Source organism: Euprymna scolopes, chromosome 18 (genome assembly GCF_053919585.1).
Source record: "Euprymna scolopes isolate OS-2025 chromosome 18, ASM5391958v1, whole genome shotgun sequence".
Lineage (NCBI taxonomy): Eukaryota > Metazoa > Mollusca > Cephalopoda > Sepiida > Sepiolidae > Euprymna > Euprymna scolopes.
The window spans coordinates 64,483,298-64,501,984 of record NC_136499.1 but is presented as its reverse complement, the minus strand read 5'-3'; the positions used below and the strand labels follow the sequence as shown (position 1 = coordinate 64,501,984).

Genomic DNA, 18,687 nt, shown 5'->3' with positions numbered 1-18,687 from the left:
AATTCAGTCATTTCTTTTACACTGTGGTAATGACAGATAGGTACAGCTAATGTGGTATATTTACTGAACAATTAGAACCTCCCTACACACACTGCTTTTTGCATAAAATCAATTTTAATAAATCAATGGCCAAAATCAACCCTACTCATTAAATCAGAAATACAAGAAGGATTTCGACTAATTCTGAAAGTGACTGATTTCATGTTTGAAAGTGATCAATAAATTATTCATACAGTAATTAGAGTCTTTAAATCCTACGTATTCTCATAAGTTTGCTTTCCTTTACTTTTTTTTTTCTCTTCTATATAAACAGTGTTGGTCGTCAATGAAGGAAGCAAAAAAAAAAAAAAAAAAGAGTAAGATATTGCACTAAAAGTGGAAAAATGAAGTGCAACATGTAGTGCTAGACTTCCGGTCTGATCAGAGTTGACCAGGTCCAAAATCATCACCACCCATTATAGAGTTAGATGAATCAGACAATTTTTTTTTTCTTTACATAAAAAAAAATGTGGTTATATAAATAATTATTTCAACACCTAACCAACTTCCACCTGCTTTTTTTCCACACCCCTAGAAAAAAAAAACAACAAGGCAGTCCAATTTCTAGCACACTCATATTTCCAGCTTTTCTTTTCGCTTACTTATGATGAAAATTGCAAGATGTTTAGAATATTGAATAAGAAAAGAAAAAAAACAAAACTTTTATGCACCACCAATCATTTTCAAAATACATGTTTAGAAGTATACATGAAATACAAAATACATTCATATCAAACTGTGTGCGTGTGTGCCCTATCGAAAATAAAAAAGCGAAGTTAGAGAATCTATTTAAACTCTAAAAGAAATCTATTCTTACATAAAATTTATCAGGGAAGATAATGGAAGTGTTCCCGAATTGCTAAATGCACTCCGAAGAGAGTATGAAGATTTTGTCAGAGTGAAGAGGGGGACAGGGTAGGTATAATTTGAAAAGAAAATACTAATTTCAATGTATGTCTCTGGAAATAACTCCATATCTTCTTTAAAAATTATTTAATGTTATTTAAGCTTTTCTTTAGACTAGGTCCGGATGGGGTAGTGGGGGGGGGGTAGTGACAAGAAACTCTGAAAGGGTGGTGTTAGTAGTGCTCTGGAGGCATCCTTAATTTTATTTGGGTAGTTTGAGTCACACACTACATGGGAGCAATAAATGTAATGTTACAAAATTACATTTACTAAGTAGCATACAATAATCTAAAAGTGCTCAACATCTATATATGTATATAAAAGCGAAAATGTATGTATGTACGCTTTTCCGCGATGTCCACAAAAGGCTTCTTTCAGAGAAGCGCTCGCTCGCTTCACAACTTCTTAAAACTTTTTATATCATCTATAAATTGTAATATCTCACATTAAGCACGGAGCTCGCCTGTCTATTTAATTTTATTGACTTTCAAACGTTAATTATTTCACATTTCCCGCATCGGCACGCGTTACATTCGGTTTTCGGTATAAACAAAAAGCGAAACTCGACTAATAACAGGCCCAGAGCCAGTGAACGTTTGTCGACTTCGTCATATCAGACGGGGGAGCGGGTTTTTGAAAACAAACAAACTGATTTATTGACCTCATTAAAAACTGTCCCGCACAAAATGCTGACTGCCGTCACGTCAATCAAAAACGAGCACCTGTTTTTTTTTTTTCACACTTTACTATTTTCCAACTGCGCGTTGTCAAGACTTTTTTTTTCACAAGCACCTGTTTTTTTTTCACACACACACCTACAAACACCCGGGCAACGCCGGGTACCCCTCGCTAGTCCTATATAAAGCAGGTTTAAATATCAGGTATGTCCGAGTAGAAGTCTTAATTCACAATTGTATTTTTAGTATCACCTGCATGGAGGATTGAACCTTCAAACTCCAGAAGTGTGTCACTTAAAACTAAATTTTACATAGTACTTCATCCATTACGCCACAGGTCCTTGCAGAGACCTGTGGCGTAACTTCTACCTGGCCATGGCTCACAGAAAGAGAGCATGCTACTATTAAAAGGTTCTGCTAGGCATTCTGCATAGATTCCAGAGTTTGACAAAAAGATTGCAAAATTCAACCAAAAGAAGGTCAGAGGTTACATTGGTCAAAATGTTGTAAGAATAGCACTAAAGATGAGAACAGTCTGAATAATGCAAGTGTACTAATGTATTTAAAATCTAGTGAACACTTTTTTGTGAATTTTGGAACACAAATAGTAGACCTTATATGAAGTGTAATAAGCTAAGTTTTTATTTTTGAAGAGAACCAAGAGGAAGAAAGGGGCTTATGAAAAATGTTCATACAACAGTTACTCCTTTGTTCTTATGTGGTTTTTTATCTTTCACTCAAACCAAAGAAATACTGAGTAACCTCGCTAATCATCAATACAGCCTGAAATCTTGTGCTATTTCTGTATTCAGAATTGTATGCACAGCACCATGACACAACAAAAGCAATTATTGATTAAAAAAAAAAAAAAAATTTTAAATGCATAGGAAAAATAAAATTATATTTTAATTTAATATTGAATATTCATATTTTTGGTAATAAAGATTTATTTTATAACATTTTATTTTTTGAACTTCTTAAAAAAAAAAAAAAAAAAAAAAAAAAAAAAAGGCTGTAATTATTATTGGATGAGATACAGATGATTCAAGATTAGTCTGACAGATCAGTTAAACTTACCTGGTTTAAAACCTATCAAACAGGAGCGATTAGTGCAAGTCCCTTCTGGGAAAATGACAACTTGTGGCCAAGCCCCATTCGAACGGGCTCGTTTCTTTATTTCTTTTATTGTGTTAATTCTCGAGTTGGGATCTTCCCGTGATACAAACACTGGTTGTGTAAATTGGATGAGTTCTGAAAAGGAAGAATTTAATAAATAAAATATTGAGTAAAAATACAAAGAGAAAAGAAAAAAGTCCTAAAAAAGAACAATGTATTAAGATTCTCATGGTAAGACAAAAGAAACAAGAAAAGAGGGGATGGGAAAAACAAAAAGGATTTAAAACTTCTATTAAGATTTGTACGTATCTAAAAGCTTTACATCCGCTCTAAACTACAAATGTAATACAGACAACATACTGACTTCAGGTCATTGAATACTTTCTGACTATATACTATGTATGTCTGCTGACTCAGCAATTATAGACATTTAATTTCTCTCAATTATTGTGTTGTTGATGGTCTTGAGGTAGAATGCTAGCCTATGAAGTAAAGGGTTACTTTGTGACTGCATTTGAATCTCCCAGCCACTAGTAATTATCACTTCATACACTGATGATTGCACAAACATGAAACACTAGAATCTGTAGGTATAAAAATATTAAAAAAATATACTAGTTTATATATATATATATATATACACACACACACACACACTATAAAAACATATATACATTTCTTTTTATCTTCACAGTAATCAATATTTTTTATAGAGTGCATGTGTATAAATATATGTATATTATATATATTCTACCATCTCATGGCAACTGTTTCAAGCTTCTGAAGTTTTTACTAATTTGGTTAAAATGAACTGTAAAAAAAAATAAATAAATAAAACTAAAAAAAAACTAAAAAGCTGAATTGACTCCAAACTCTGTATGAAACAGTCGTCAGATAGCGAAATATGTGTGTGTGTGTGTATGTATGTATATATATATATATATATATATATATATTGGTGGCAGCACCCACTCTTGTCCGAGTATCGAGTCCATCATCTGCTTCCTATCTTCTAAGATGCCTATACTTTATATGGCTTGCAAAACCCAACTGGTGATAGAAGAGACGCAGGCATTATTTGCAAGGAAGTGTAGGCGGGATATTGGGCAGTTCTTATCGCTATCCTTCTTGTAGACTTTTCATATTGTCTTCTTTTCTCCACAAAGTCCATGGCACCTTTGTGTGGCAAGCTCCTCTATTTTATCCGGTCCCGGCAGCCTGCCCCCATGAGGAAGGGTCAATGTTAGTCATTACCAGGGTGCGACTTAACTGGTCTTTATAGCGCCGTTCAGGTGCTTCTTGTGGTAAAGTCCCATTGGTGAGCTCGCCATAAAGTATTTTTTTGGCAGCCTGGAAGGATCCATTTTACTGATGTGGCCTGTCCAACAGAGGCGATGATGAATAATGGTTGCCTCAAGACTGGTCATTTTAGTCTTGTCCAGTACTTCAAAGTTAGTCCTGTGGCTCTCCCTGGTGATATGCAAAATTTGCCTCAGCTTGTATTGTTGGAAACATTCCAGGTTTTTGTATCGCTTCTGTACAATGTCCATGTTTCATAATCATAAAGAAGAGTGAAGAGTACTAGTCTTGAAGACCATGATTTTAATGGCTAATTTCAGTGCGTGGTTGTTAAAATATGTGGTTGTTAAAATATGTGGTTGTTAAAATATGTGGTTGTTGAGGCGGCCAAAGGCAGAGTGAGCTGCCTTGATCCTGTTTTCTACATCTTTCATACATGTAGGAGTAGATGTTATGATGCTTCCTAGATAAGGAAACTGGTCAACTTCTTCTAGTGATTGGCTATTTATGATAGTGTTGACATTAGGTAGCAGGAACCCAGATGGGTGTAGGACTAGTATTTTGGTCTTTTCTGTATTGACCTGCATCCCAAAACGATTGTAGCGATATATACATATATATATGTATGTATAAAAGGAGAAGCCAAGGACATCTATGAGATTTATCTTTTTTGCAGAAAATTTAATTTTCTCTTTATATCAAAATAAAGAGAGCATGTTACAAATATACCTAAACAGGTTTCAATATTAGATTTATAAACATTGACTTAGATCTATAGCTTTGATATTCTTATGTTCAACTTAAAATATTCTTAAAGGTTATAAATACAATAATTTCTAGATAAACTAGATGAATATTCATGTTAGTACTAGTTAAATTCTCAGAACAGTTTTGAACAACGTTTATGTTCCTTTATAAAAATACTAGCGAGGGGTATCTGGCGTTGCCCTGGTGTTTAGAGGCGTGTGTGGTGGTAGTGGTGGTGGTTGGGAATGAAAACAAAGCGAAGTCATAACCCTGTTTAAATATAAAAACAATGTTAAAACTATAAAAAAAAAAGAAAAAAAATGAATGTGATGCAATACGAACTGTCCAGCGGTGCCCGCGTGTTTGTAAAATCCCAAAAAAGTTTGAAGGGGGGGGGGGTGAACTCTAATCATTGAGGCGAAAGCGCCGAAGAAAAAAAAAACAAAAAAAAATAAACGCGATGAATTAACTAGGTCAAATATCAATTCCGCAGTGAAGTTTGTTTTGATTTAGTTTCAGTAGTCACATCACACTTGAATTCTAAATGAATGTTTTTGTTTTCTCGAATTCTAAATGAATTTATTTGTTTTAATTTAAGTGTAATGCAAGTGAATTCACGATATCGTTGCGTTGTAATCTTTGTATATAAATAAATGTTGAGTTGAAAGCACTAATAAATAATGGTCATGGTTAGATTTCACGGTTAGAGTCGTTAAAACCGGAAGTAAAATCCGGTTAGTCTTACAGAGGCCCAACTTTTTTTAAATTTCACTTTTACTTTATGTGTCTGGGAGTGTTCTTAGGCTTTGTATTGGAATGCTTCTGATAAGTATTGAAAATTGATAATTAAAAAAAATCCAATTGAAGAAAGAACAGGCGATTTTAAAAGTTAACATCACAAGTGCATCTGAGAAGTTTTATCACCACACAAACAAAAGGGTTGGGCATATAAAACAACAGTAGACTCTTTGATAAGACAGGTGTGTTTGAAATGAATGCTTCTGTTTGCAGCACAACTGAACCATGATACTTGACTTTTGCATTTTAAACTTTAAATCAAGCCTTTATATAAACATGATTATAAAATCAACAGTAGGTTCTCTAACAGTGCAATGTAAACTACAATGTATTGCGGACCAAGTCACTACACGGAGGCATGCGAAGCTTCCTCCCAGCGCACTATGGAGGCTGGGGATAGTTAATTAAAGCAGGCAATCAATTGATTTCACTTAAAAAATGGGTGATTTCACTGATGTCGATGAGAATAAAAGTATTTGTTGGTACTCATTCAATCCCGGACAACATCAGGTTTCCCTACTAGTAGAGCATAGAATTAAGAAAACTCCTTTTGGGATTTACTGATTAGCCATGTGTTATCGGTACAAATATTTTGACTGCATGCCATTGACCAAAACATTGTTTACACAAGACAAAGAACAATTTGAATATTTTATCTAAACTCAAGAAATGTTATATCTTTCTCACAATTAGTTAAACATTGAAAACTTTTAAGTAATAAAATTTAGTTCCCTTTAAATGGCAAATTATTTACATCATCAAGATGAACTTTATCATCCCAATTGTTTATTCACTTTACAACAAGCATAAACCATTTTCCTAGAAATTAGTAACTTTTATATACTAAATTAACCCTCTTTAGTGTTACATTATATATCTCTTCTCTTCTATCTTCTATATAAATAAAATGAACTCATTTTTCCCCTCCAACTTTGACCTTAATAGGATTAAAAATAATGACATTACATGCAAATGTAATGCATACTGACTGTAGCACATTATCTGAGGTTTGCTATAGGCCTATTACCTCTACAGTTCCTCGACAATGGTACATTCCTATTTTTCCAGTGAGAGTCCACTGCCAAAATCGCTTAGATTCAATGAAAGTTGCAACATCTTTTCTCTCTATTAGATTCCTCCTTTCCCCTCTCCCCATTTACACCACAGCGGATACGTTCACAAGGAACACTACGAGAAAACACCAGTTTGGAATCGTACAAGGTTACTTATGCCGTTTTTTTTTTTTTTTTAATATCTTTTTTCCCTCATTTATACTTTCTGTTTTTTCTATAATAAAATAGAAAAAAAAAAAATTAAAAAAAAAAAATTAAAAAAAAAAAAATTAAAAAAAAAAAATTAAAAAAAAAAAATTAAAAAAAAAAATTAAAAAAAAAAAATTAAAAAAAAAAAATTAAAAAAAAAAAATTAAAAAAAAAAAATTAAAAAAAAAAAAATTAAAAAAAAAAAAAATTTAAAAAAAAAAATTAAAAAAAAAAAAAATTTAAAAAAAAAAAAAAATTTAAAAAAAAAAAAAAAATTTAAAAAAAAATTAAAAAAAAAAAAATTAAAAAAAAAAAATTTAAAAAAAATTTAAAAAAAATAAATAAAAAAAAAAATAAATAAAAAATAAAAAAAGAAAATTAAAAAAAAAAAATTAAAAAAAAAAAATTAAAAAAAAAATTTTTTTTTAAAATTAAAAAAAAAAAAAGAAGCAAAAACGCGATTACTATTGTTTTCTTTTTGCTTTTTTTTCGTTAGCGTAAGATGCAATTTGCGAGACTAACCAGATTTTACTTCTGGTTTTAACAACTCTAACCGTGAAATCTAACTATGACCTTTATTTCTTAGTACTTTCAACTCAACATTTATTTTTACAAAGATTACAACGCGATGATATTGTGATTTCACCTGCATTACACTTTAAATTAAAACAAAAACATTCATTTAGAATTTGAGTGTGATGTGACTACTGAAACTAAACCAAAACAAACTTTACTGCGGAATTGATATTTGACCTAATTCACTTTTTAGTTAATTCATCACTTTTTTTTTTTTTTGGCGCTTTCGCCTCAATGATTTGAGTTCGACCCCCCCCCCCCCAAAAAAAAAGAATTGTGGGGGTGGGGGGGATTTTTCAAACACACGGGCACCGCCGGACAGTTCGTGTTGCATCACGTTCATTAAAAAACATTTTTTTTTAACGATTTTTTTTTTTAATAGTTTTAACATTGTTTGTTTTTATAATATTTAAACAGGGTTATGACTTTGCTTTGTTTTCATTTTACCCCCCCCCCCAAACCACACATGCCTCTAAAACACCAGGGCAATGCCGGGTACCCCCACTAGTAGATAAATATATTTAAACAGAAAGACGATACATCCTCCACTTTACAATAAAGCCCAAGATGTATTTTAAGCAAAAAAAAAAAAAAAAAAAAAAAAAAAGTACTATTAGATTATAACTAATAACGAAGGATATGTTCTTTAGTTTATTTGGCTGCTCTTCAGAGATGATCAAATATTAATTAAAATAAAAGGATACAAATTGAGAACTACGGCAAATAAAATAAAAATTAATCACCTGAAAGATGACAGAGAACTCCCAATAAAAAAATAAAAAAATATGACACCAAGTTATTCTACACTCTTCTATATAAGTCACTTTTAATGTGTATGCAAGTTCTTTCTTCATAGGTTTTGAAATGGCTGAGCTTATCTTTTTCAAATTTCACATAAAGGTAATTTATGTCTGGCAGTGTTCTTAAATGTTTTTATAGAAATTCATCCGATGAAAATCGAAAAATTCCAATCTTAAAAACAGTCTTTTCTCTCTTATAGATAAAAAACAGTCTTTTCTCTCTTATAGATAAAAAACAGTCTTTTCTCTCTTATAGATAAAAAAAAAAAGAATTTTTACAGAGGAATATGTTACATGGACCAATGGAAATAAAATCTCAGCAAATCATTTCTTCTTAAAAAAAAACATTGTAATCTGGACATATAGCTCAGTGGTAGAGCATTCGACTACAGATCAAATGATCCTATGTTCAAGCCCGGGTGTACCTTCCCATTTTTTTTCAATTTTTTTCTTATTAAGGAGTTCAACTTACGATAAAAGAGGTACTACTTAAAATCACCGCAAATCATTTCTTCGTTTGCATATTTTAAAGCTAAACATTAATCAGGCATGACTTTTCCAGGGCATTTATCATCAAGACCAAATATCAGTTGTAAACAAACACAGATGGAATTTAATTAAAGATATGATTATTACAATTTTTTTTGCGAATTAGTCCACCGGGCAAATTATTCCTTGTAATTTATAATAATACATTACGGGTTGATACTATAATAAAACGTACACAATCTGCATAAATAAAAATACCATGTTTACGTATGACCAGGCAATGCCAGGTGTCCAGATAGTGTGCGTGTTTATGTATATATATTAAATCCCTGAAACAATTTGTCATGGTCAACAACTGATTATCTCTACATTATTAAGACTAGTGTAAATTTTTGGAAGCAAACTAATGTGGTGACTATAACTGACTTGCAAAGGAGTTTTTAACTAAATAAACTACTTGCGACTAAGGGTGTTTTTAATATAGTTTTAAAGGTTGAAAAAAAAAAATACTAATATATAACTATCATATTGTCATATATAAGTCAAACATTTACTTTTTTATATCGGTCCTTGGATGAAACTATTTCAAGTGATGAGAGGAAGGGAAGCATGAAAGCGAATACCAAGTCAGACAACTACCTCCAACTTAACCTGCTTTTCATGTCTGTGTGTGTGTGTATATATATATATATACATATATATATATATATATATATATATATATTTTATTATCCTGGAGAACTCCCAAGGCCATAATCCAGCTTTTCCTAAAGTATAACACTTAGATTACATGAACAGAATAAGATTGGAAGGTTTCAGTAGTCATCCAACAGATTTAGTGTTTAAAAAAAAAAAAAAATCTCATTAAAGATTTATTGCCAGTAGAATTTCCAGTAATTTTCATTCATAATTTATGACGTCGATGCGAAGGTGTCAATTACTAATCAATACATAAATCAACTGCATATGAAGCCAAACAAATGATACCAAATTTACGAGGTACAGATGTAGTGAATGGTATAATTGTTATGCGCACAATACAAATAATGAATGTGCACAATATGTGTACAATACAAATAATGAAATTCAGTGTTTCATTTTATTCATTTATACAGTTATATTATTGTGAAAGTCATGAAGTCCTATTACTTTCAAAGCAAAAAAGCCTTTGATGAATTGTTCAATGCATATATTAACCTAGTGTCTTTTTTTTTTTATTGGGGGTTCTCTCGTCTTTAGAGTGAATTTTTTTCCTGGTTTTTACTTGCCATACTTCACTTTTCATCCTTTTTGTTTTGGGGTATTACATATTTTTATTAATAGCTGATCATCTCTGAAGAGCAGCCAAATAAACTGAAGGCCAAACTACTTAACCAATTTTGGATCTTTGTTATTAGTTATAATGTAATAAATAGTATTTTTTTTCTGCTTAAAGTACATCTTAGTATGAATTGTTAATTGAACCTATAACTTTGTTTTTTACACTTATCAAGGCCCAGAGGCTACTCAAGGATAAGAGTTAATGAGTGTACAGCGGTTAAGAGGAACATGTCATTTAGTAGTGGAAATTTGGTAAATTGGATTACTTAAGGGGATGGCTAATGAAGAATTTGTTCATGTTGAACTTGAAGACAACTATATTGTTGTCAGTTGGAAAGCAGGAAAACGGAACGGAGTTCCATAGGCGTGCAGTTCTAAGAAAGCTTTGTTCATAGAATCTACGTTTAGGTTTAGGCACAGATAAAGAGTAGGGGAAATTATTGATAGTGGTTTCAACTAGACGAGTGTTTTTGTGAAAGTCAGGATAGGGAGGACCATAGAGTGGAGCTCAGATGAGCACTTGCCATGAATATAATGATAAAGCAGAGACAGGCTCGCAAAGTCTCTTCTGTGAGAAAGAAGTTGGAAAGGGCATCCCCCACTAGGCTATGAAGCCTATTTTGCACTGTCACTGGTAGAATACTTAACATAATTAAATCCTTCTTAGATAAGAGAAAAATCCAGGTTGTCCTCGACGGTCGTACATCTAAACAACATGATATAAATGCGGGAGTGCCCCAGGGATCTATCCTTGGTCCTCTGCTGTTCCTGATATTCATAAATGACCTCCCCGACAAAATTGCCTCTAAGATGGGTATATATGCTGATGACACCACACTCTATAGCAGGCACGACAGGAAAACAAATGAACATATATCTAAAGTAATGGCAGAAACACTAGAGGATGACCTCCAATCAGTAGTGGAATGGGGACAAAAATGGATGGTAACGTTCAATGCCACCAAGACAAAACTGGTTTCCTTCAATAATTACAAGAAACCTTCTCTACCACCTATAGCAATGGCCAACGACTCTTTATCTGAGAGTACGTCTCTCAAGCTCCTTGGCCTAACGTTCACAGGAAACATGAGTTGGAACAATTACATCGAGGGCATTGCCAGGGCCGCTGCGAGGAAGGTGGGCTCTCTCTACCGTGCTAGAAAACTTCTAACACCCGAAAGTATCCTGTACCTCTATAAGGCCACTATTCGCCCATGTATGCAGTATTGCTGTCATATTTGGGCCGGTGCATCGGCTACTAGTCTCTCGCTCCTTGACAGAGTTCAAAAGAGAGTCGCAAATCTGATAGGCCCTAAACTGGCATCTAAACTTCAGCCTCTGTCCCATCGTCGAAACGTTGCATCCCTCTGCCTGTTCTACAAGTATTATAATGGTGAATGCTCTGAAGAACTGCAAGCACTTGTGCCCCCACGACGTGAACACCCTCGACAGACCCGACAAGCTGCAAAATCCCACCCCCACACTGTAGAGATCCCTAGATGTAAAAGATCTTTCTACTCCAGTAGTTTCTTCCCCAGAACTGCTAGACTTTGGAATTCCATTCCAGGTCACTGTTTCCCCAACTGTACTGACATGCATAAGTTCAAGTGCAACGTGAACCAACATCTCGCTGCCCTAATCCCTACATAGTACCCCAGTAGATGTTTCCCCTGATAGTAGCCCCCTACACCAAAGTGGCAATGTGCCTTGTTTGGGGTGAAAATGTAATAAAAAAAAAAAATTAAAAAAAAAGAAAAAAAAAGAAAAGGATAAACTGCCTCTGGCAGCTCCTGCTCAGATGTGGCAACAGTACTCTATCCTTGGACGTACTTGGCTCTTATACAGGTTGAGAATTGCATCAGCAGTTAAATATCTACTCGAGCGATAGAAAGATCCCACCATTTTCCCAGCAGCCCTGGCAACGGATTTGATCACAAATATTAATTGGAAAAGATTTGCATTTTTGTCACTGTTCATTAGTTTCTTAAATTTCATGACAGTTCGAATAAACTCGAAAAAAAAAAAAAAAATTGATTTCCCCCATAGAAAAAAAATTTGCCAAAAGTAAAAATTAATGGTTACTTACATAAAACAAGCACAGATTAACATAAAAAATGAAACTCCTCCTCTATTTATGAAGTTGAGCAATTTTTTTGCACTGAGTGATGTTAAAACACCAACTTCATCTTCATGATGGAAGAACAGCTTACTAATATATTGTCATGTATATGCAATTGAAATCTAAAGATGGACTAATTTGCATATTGCTTTGCAAATATGTATCTCATTAATCTAGTTCTATATCATGGATAAATGCTTAACATTTTGGGTGAAAGTTTTTGTGTGTGTGGGGGGGGGGTTGTCATTTTTGGTTTCTTCAATTTTCTTGGTCAACATTAGAACACACGTCTCACTAGTTACATACTAAAATACTCACTAGTTACATACTAAAATACTCATCCTAAGAGGAATAATATTCCCTTAACAGAACAATTTTACACCACTTTTATGTTCCCTCATGAAGATTGTTGAGAATCATGATATCAATTTTGATAAAAATCCATTATGTGATTTTAATTCTAATTGTGAAATACAATCTTCAGACGTTTCAAGGTAAATTCTTTATGACTGGATATGTCAGATAGATTGTCTTTTTGAAAGACATCAGCTACATGTCCTCATATTGCAAAAAAAAAAAAAAAAAGGGGGGGGGGGCATTAAGTAAATGTGTAATCTTGAAAGAAAAAAAAATTCAAATTTACTTTGGAGTTCATCTTTCACCCCATTTCCTACTAAATTCTTTTCCAGACCTGATCTTTTTAGCCAAATCCATTGGATGCAGATAGCACTTCGTTATCTATCTATATATCTATAAAATTAGAAGTGTGTGTGTGTGTGTGTGTGTGTGCCTTTCCCTACTAAATAACTGTCAATTTTCAGTCTAGAGATTTGTCATATGGGGCATTGAGATTTGGGAACAATCTTCTAAATCAGTTTTCGGCTAGAAATTTGGCTGTCAAGGGGTTAAAGTTCAACGAAAACTCTACCAAACAGCCAATTTTGAGTCTAAACACTTGAAATTTTAAATGTAGCTTACTTGGACATGGATCAAACTTTTTTTTTTTTTTTTTTTTTACATAGGCGTCACCACATTATCAAGGCCCTGAGGCCACTCAAGGATAAGGGTTAAAGAGTGTACAGTAGAAATTGGTCAATATAGTAATCATTAGTAATGAAAATTTGGTAAATTTGATAACTTATATGGAACGGCTCATCAAGAACTTATTTACCCTAGACTTGAACACAACCATATTGTAGTCAGCCGGAAAGCAGGAAAACGGAAGACAATTCCACAGGCGTGCAGTTCTAAGAAAGAAGCTTTGTTCATGGAATCTACGTTTAGGTTTAGGCACAGATAAAGAGTGGGGGAAATTATTGATAGTGTTTACAGCTAGATGAGTGTTTCTTGTGAAAGTTTGGCGAGGGGGGACCATAGATTGAAGCTCAGTCGAACACTTTCCATGAAAATAACGATACATCAGAGACAAACTCGCAACATCTCTTCTGTGAGATAGAGGTTGCAAGGAGGAGAAAAGGACATCTCCTACGAGGCTACGAAGTCTATTTTGAACTCTATCAAGGCAGGACAAGTCCTTTCTAGCAGCTCCTGCCCAGATGTGGCAACAGTATTCCATCCTTGGACGTACCTGGCTCTTATATAGATAGAGAATAGCATCAGCAGTGAGATATCTACCGGATCGATAGAAAGATCCCACCATTTTTCCAGCGGCCTTGGCAACAGATTTGATATACGTGTTCCATTTAAGATCAGGAGTAATGGTCAAGCCCAGAAGCTTGTCAAAACTTGAGGCCTCCTGAAGACGAGAGCCATTCATTTCAATTGATGACAAATGTGGATTAGAATGTTGATGATGTAAAGAGAGAAGCTTGGTTTTAGATGCATTAAAAGTAACCAGCCACTCCTTTCCCCATTGTACTACGTGCTCAAGATCAGAGGAGAGAGAATTGGAGAGAACTTGGTCGTTTACTGTCTTAGATGTGCTACCATAAATGGTAGTGTCGTCAGCATAAATGTCTACAAATGATGTAAGGATATGATTTGGAAGATCATTAATGTAGATCAGGAAAAGAGTTGGGCCCAGGATGGATCCCTGAGGGACACCGGCATTAATACTGTGAGCTTCTGATTTTTGCCCCTCAACTACTACTCTTATGAACCTATCAGAAAGAAATGATTTAATAATTGAGAAAACTTTTCCAGCTATACCATAGCTAGCGATCTTATGAAGTAAACCTTTATGCCATACCCTATCAAAGGCTTTAGATATGTCAAGAGCAATTGCCCTAGAAAGATTGCCACCGTCGAGAGATTTGCTAATCCTATGCGATATAACTGTAAGGCCATCTGCTGTAGATCTAGCAGAACGGAAACCATATTTAATTTGATTTGAGCCCCAAAAATGTTAAGGGCTCAAAATTGGGGTCAAAGCTTCTTTTTTTTTTTTTTAAATTGACCTCTGCGATCTCTACTAAATTACTCAGCCAATTTCTGGTCTAAAGACTTGAAATTTTACATAAAGTGTATTCAGAGATAGGGCAAGCTTTTTAATTGGTTTGGGTTGGAAATTTGAGCTGCCAAAGGGTCAAAGTTCCAAAGATTTGACCTTTGCAATGTCTAGCAAACTACTTAGCCAATTTTGGGTTTAAACATTGAAAATTTATACATAAATACATATTCTACCAAATTTCTCATCCAATGTTGTGTCTAAAGACTTGAAATCTTAGATGTAGGTAACTTGGACATGAGTAAAGCTTTGTATTTTGATTTGAGACCAAAATAATAAATGTTAAGGGGTCCAAATTGAGGCCAAAGTTATAAAAAATTGACCTCTGCAGTCTCTACGAAATTACTCACAAATTTTGGTTTAAACATTTTAAATCTTACATAAAGTGTATTCACTCGTAGGACAAGTTATGAACAGTACATAGGGTCCGAACAAAGCCAGGCCTTAAGATATTGATATTCAGAGAATCTTATGAGTAACATTATGGATCAAATTTAATGCAAATCTAAGAATATTTCAATTTTTAATTGCAACCAATTCATTGCAGGCAACTACCATTCTAACCGATTGATTACAAATGAATCTATGAACACAGTCTGCTATTGTATCTAAATTTCACTGATGAGAGGGAGGAATGATTTACGATACAAGTAAATGGGGGTGGGGGGTATCTTGTATAATAGCTTTGTATATACATAAAAATAATAATAGCTGAGAAACGGTTGTTAACTCCTGATAAACTGAACCAATGTTCATGATAGTTTTTTTATCAGACACTTCTGTCTACTAGACCATGCTTGTCGAAAGTAAAAGTTTTTTTTATCAAAAACACACAAAAAAAACAAAAAGAACAGATGGGAGGAGGTTGTTAACTGAAGTTGACTCGTTTGTATCATGCCACATGGTTACAAATTTAATCTATAACAAAGCCACTTTGAAATCAAAGTGTTCTTCACAGAAGTAGAATGAAGAGCACTTGGAGAAAATTAAGCTAATCAGATAAAGTATCAGCAGTTATCACCTAGAATAGACAACTGGAAACAGTGTGACAATAAGTAGATTCTATACAGATAATAGGCTTTTTAATTTCTTTTTGTCCCCTGAATCTATTATGATAAACCTATAGGTACTAAAATATTTTTGTTGTTTTATGACATATCCAGCTTCTTTGACATTGTATTATACTGAAACAGCACTTATTTTAAAATGATTTCTTGTCTACACTTAAACATAAGTTGCCATTTTAATATATACTAGATGCTATTCTTGATTGTCTAAAGTCTCTCTGTACAAGGGTTTGTCAGGACAACCTGGTATAAGGATATTTTTCCATCTGAGTAAATATTCAAAATCACAATCACATTTTGTATTCATGGTCCAACTAAGATCTTCTCCGAATGGCTAATCCACACTGGCTTTTGTGAAGAATGGTGCACTTTCTCCAAGTGATATTACCTCAACTAACAGCATGATGCTAAATACTCCAGATGAATTCATGTCTTGGAATCCAGTAAGACCAAGAGAACACAAGAAAGGTATACTAAAACATTTAAATAGTCAATTGGGAAGAGGAAAATTGTTATCAACTTCTTTACTAACTCAGTGTTTGAGATGTAAAGGAGAGCTTTAATGGAATATTCGAATATTTATGGATCTCATACACAGATCAAGTGTTAGTTTCAGCAAGGAACTCCTTGATTTCTGGTTGGTTGGTTGTTTTTTTTTTTACGGCATATCAATCCTTTTCGGATTATTTAATGCCGAATCCAAAGATTTTGAAGAAAATTTTTTTAATAGAATATATTTGTTGTTTTCAAGTCGGTTTCTATTTAACCCATAGTTGGAACCCTAACAGGTACTACCACTTCGGGTCAGAGTGGACCTGGGAGCAATGGTAATTAAAGGGTGGCTCCACACCACTGGATATAGTTTAAGGTCATATCCAGGACCCCCATTGAGGGACTTTTACCCTCTGCAGGGGGGCAGTCGGGGTATTCTAATGCTCCACCGACCTTGATTTCTGAGAACTTTGAAGTAAAATGAAACAAAGAGAAAACAGCCTAGAGCATGTTATCCTCATTCTGTTAAACAATATGGAATCTAGTCTATTAGATACCCTCTATTTTTTTTGTGTGTGTGTGTGTGGGGGGTACTTTTAAATTTGTTATTTTTAAATTACTTCCAGTTCTGTCCCCTTATTGAATTGAAGCAATCATAGTTTCATATCCAACAACTGCACAAAACCTTTTTAATCCTAACTATTTTGAACACCTTCACCAAGAAACATTGTCTTCTTCTGAAGCCCAAAACTAACTTTGCTCGTATCAGCAGTGTTTCTATTTAGTATGCTTTCTTTATCGCTTTTGTTGTGTATGAGCTTTCATTTCTCAAACCATACTTTAATTTTTTATTATTCCTTTTCTAGCATTATTCCCCATCACTGAACGTCATACTTTTCATCAGAATTATTAGCTAGTTTGTAATCTATCAAGCCAACACAAAGTTATATTGGTTTATCTTTATTTTTGCTGCAGATGTAGCATCCTAGCGGATACCAAACAAAACATTCACCTGTTATTTCATAGACTCCAACGAAGAGATCTTAAGCACAATTATTCATACTCTCATGCACTTGGTTTTTAGGGTACATTTATCAAGTAGTTTCAGAAATTCTTTTTCATGAGTCCAGTTACTCTTATAATTACCAAAATGATGGAGATTTAAGATTCCAGTTTCTTTTCATATTGTACATAAGACCTTGGTATTTTGTCTTCTGTTCAGCTTGGTTTAAACCAGCATCATTAGGGAAACTGACTTCAATTAGGGTTGTTACTTTCTCCCTATTGTCCCACATCACTGTCAGGTTTAATAGCCCCATTTTCTAGGTATGTAGCTGTAGGAATTGCATAGTTATAGTGGGTGGTGTATGACTTATTTCCAACTGTTGTTTCTGATATATCTTCCCAGGACTTGCTGCTACACTGGATATTCAATTTTTTTTTTTACAAATGTTCCAGTGGAGATATTTACAAACTATATATACTGTTCTATATTGTGTAGTCTTTAATCCACCCATAGGAAATAACAGTCAAAAGTTTCAATAGGTCAGATTTGACATATGTGGGAACAGAGAAGACAGAAGTAAGAAACAAGTTTTTTATAGCCCAGATTATAAGCAGATTGATGTGCAGCAAACAAAATGAGATCTTAAATCATTAACGAGAGAACTAGAAAGAACTGGTTATTTTTCAATCCTTATCGCTTCATTGCAATGTAAATGAGGAATAAAGAACAAGACACTGATATCATGATTGTTTGTGCCGATTGTTAGTATTGGGTATCCGATGTTTGTACATCATCAGATCCATCGCATTACTTTCACTTATGGATGCCGGTAATTTTCAAATTATCCCTTCTATAAGTACCGAATTCTAGAAAGAATAAAGCCAGTCCAAAAAGTTGTATCATGCAAATTAATACAAATTTTTTTTATTCAGTGTACAAATATCCAGAATACTTCAGATTGCATTTGAGATGAACATATCAAACATATTCATGCATATTTGGATGTCAAAGCTACTGAGATTGTTCAGAAGTTTTGTTACTTTGGTGATACTATTAGAGCACCGGAAAGAGCATGTGTTATATTCAGCATAATCACGTTGTCAAATTGTTAGATCTCTAAAGTTAAGCAATGTTGAGATGGGTCAGTTCCAGATGGGTGACCATTTGAGAATAACAGGCACTGTATGTAAGAGGACGTCAACAGCTCCCTGCAAGAACTGCAAAAACCTAACATCATTTCCCTGACGAGAATATACAAGCAACTCGAAATTGCTTTTAAATTGAGTATTATCATGAAACTTCTTCAGAAGAAGGTGCAACCCTCCTAGGATGAGTGTCATTTTGGTATAGTATGGTCGGTAAGTGTTACTGTGATTTCAAGAGTTATGAGTGGATGGAGCATGTTCAGGGAATTTCTGCCATTACTAGCCAGCAGAGCAAAGGAAAAAGTCAATCAGATGTGTGATGACTAGGGCTGTGACAACAGATTATTCTTTTCATTCTTTTG

General features: G+C 33.8%; 1 protein-coding gene across 2 annotated transcripts in view; it reads right to left on the bottom strand.

The window, feature by feature from the left end:
* Window positions 1–18,687, bottom strand: part of LOC145297641 (lysophosphatidylcholine acyltransferase 1-like) — a 306,578-nt gene that overhangs the window by 32,172 nt on the left and 255,719 nt on the right. For both annotated transcript variants that reach the window (XM_080143748.1, XM_080143746.1), the window contains exon 4: window positions 2,700–2,873. In XM_080143748.1, coding sequence (XP_079999874.1) covers window positions 2,700–2,873 — 174 coding nt within the window. The remainder of the gene's footprint in view (window positions 1–2,699; window positions 2,874–18,687) is intronic.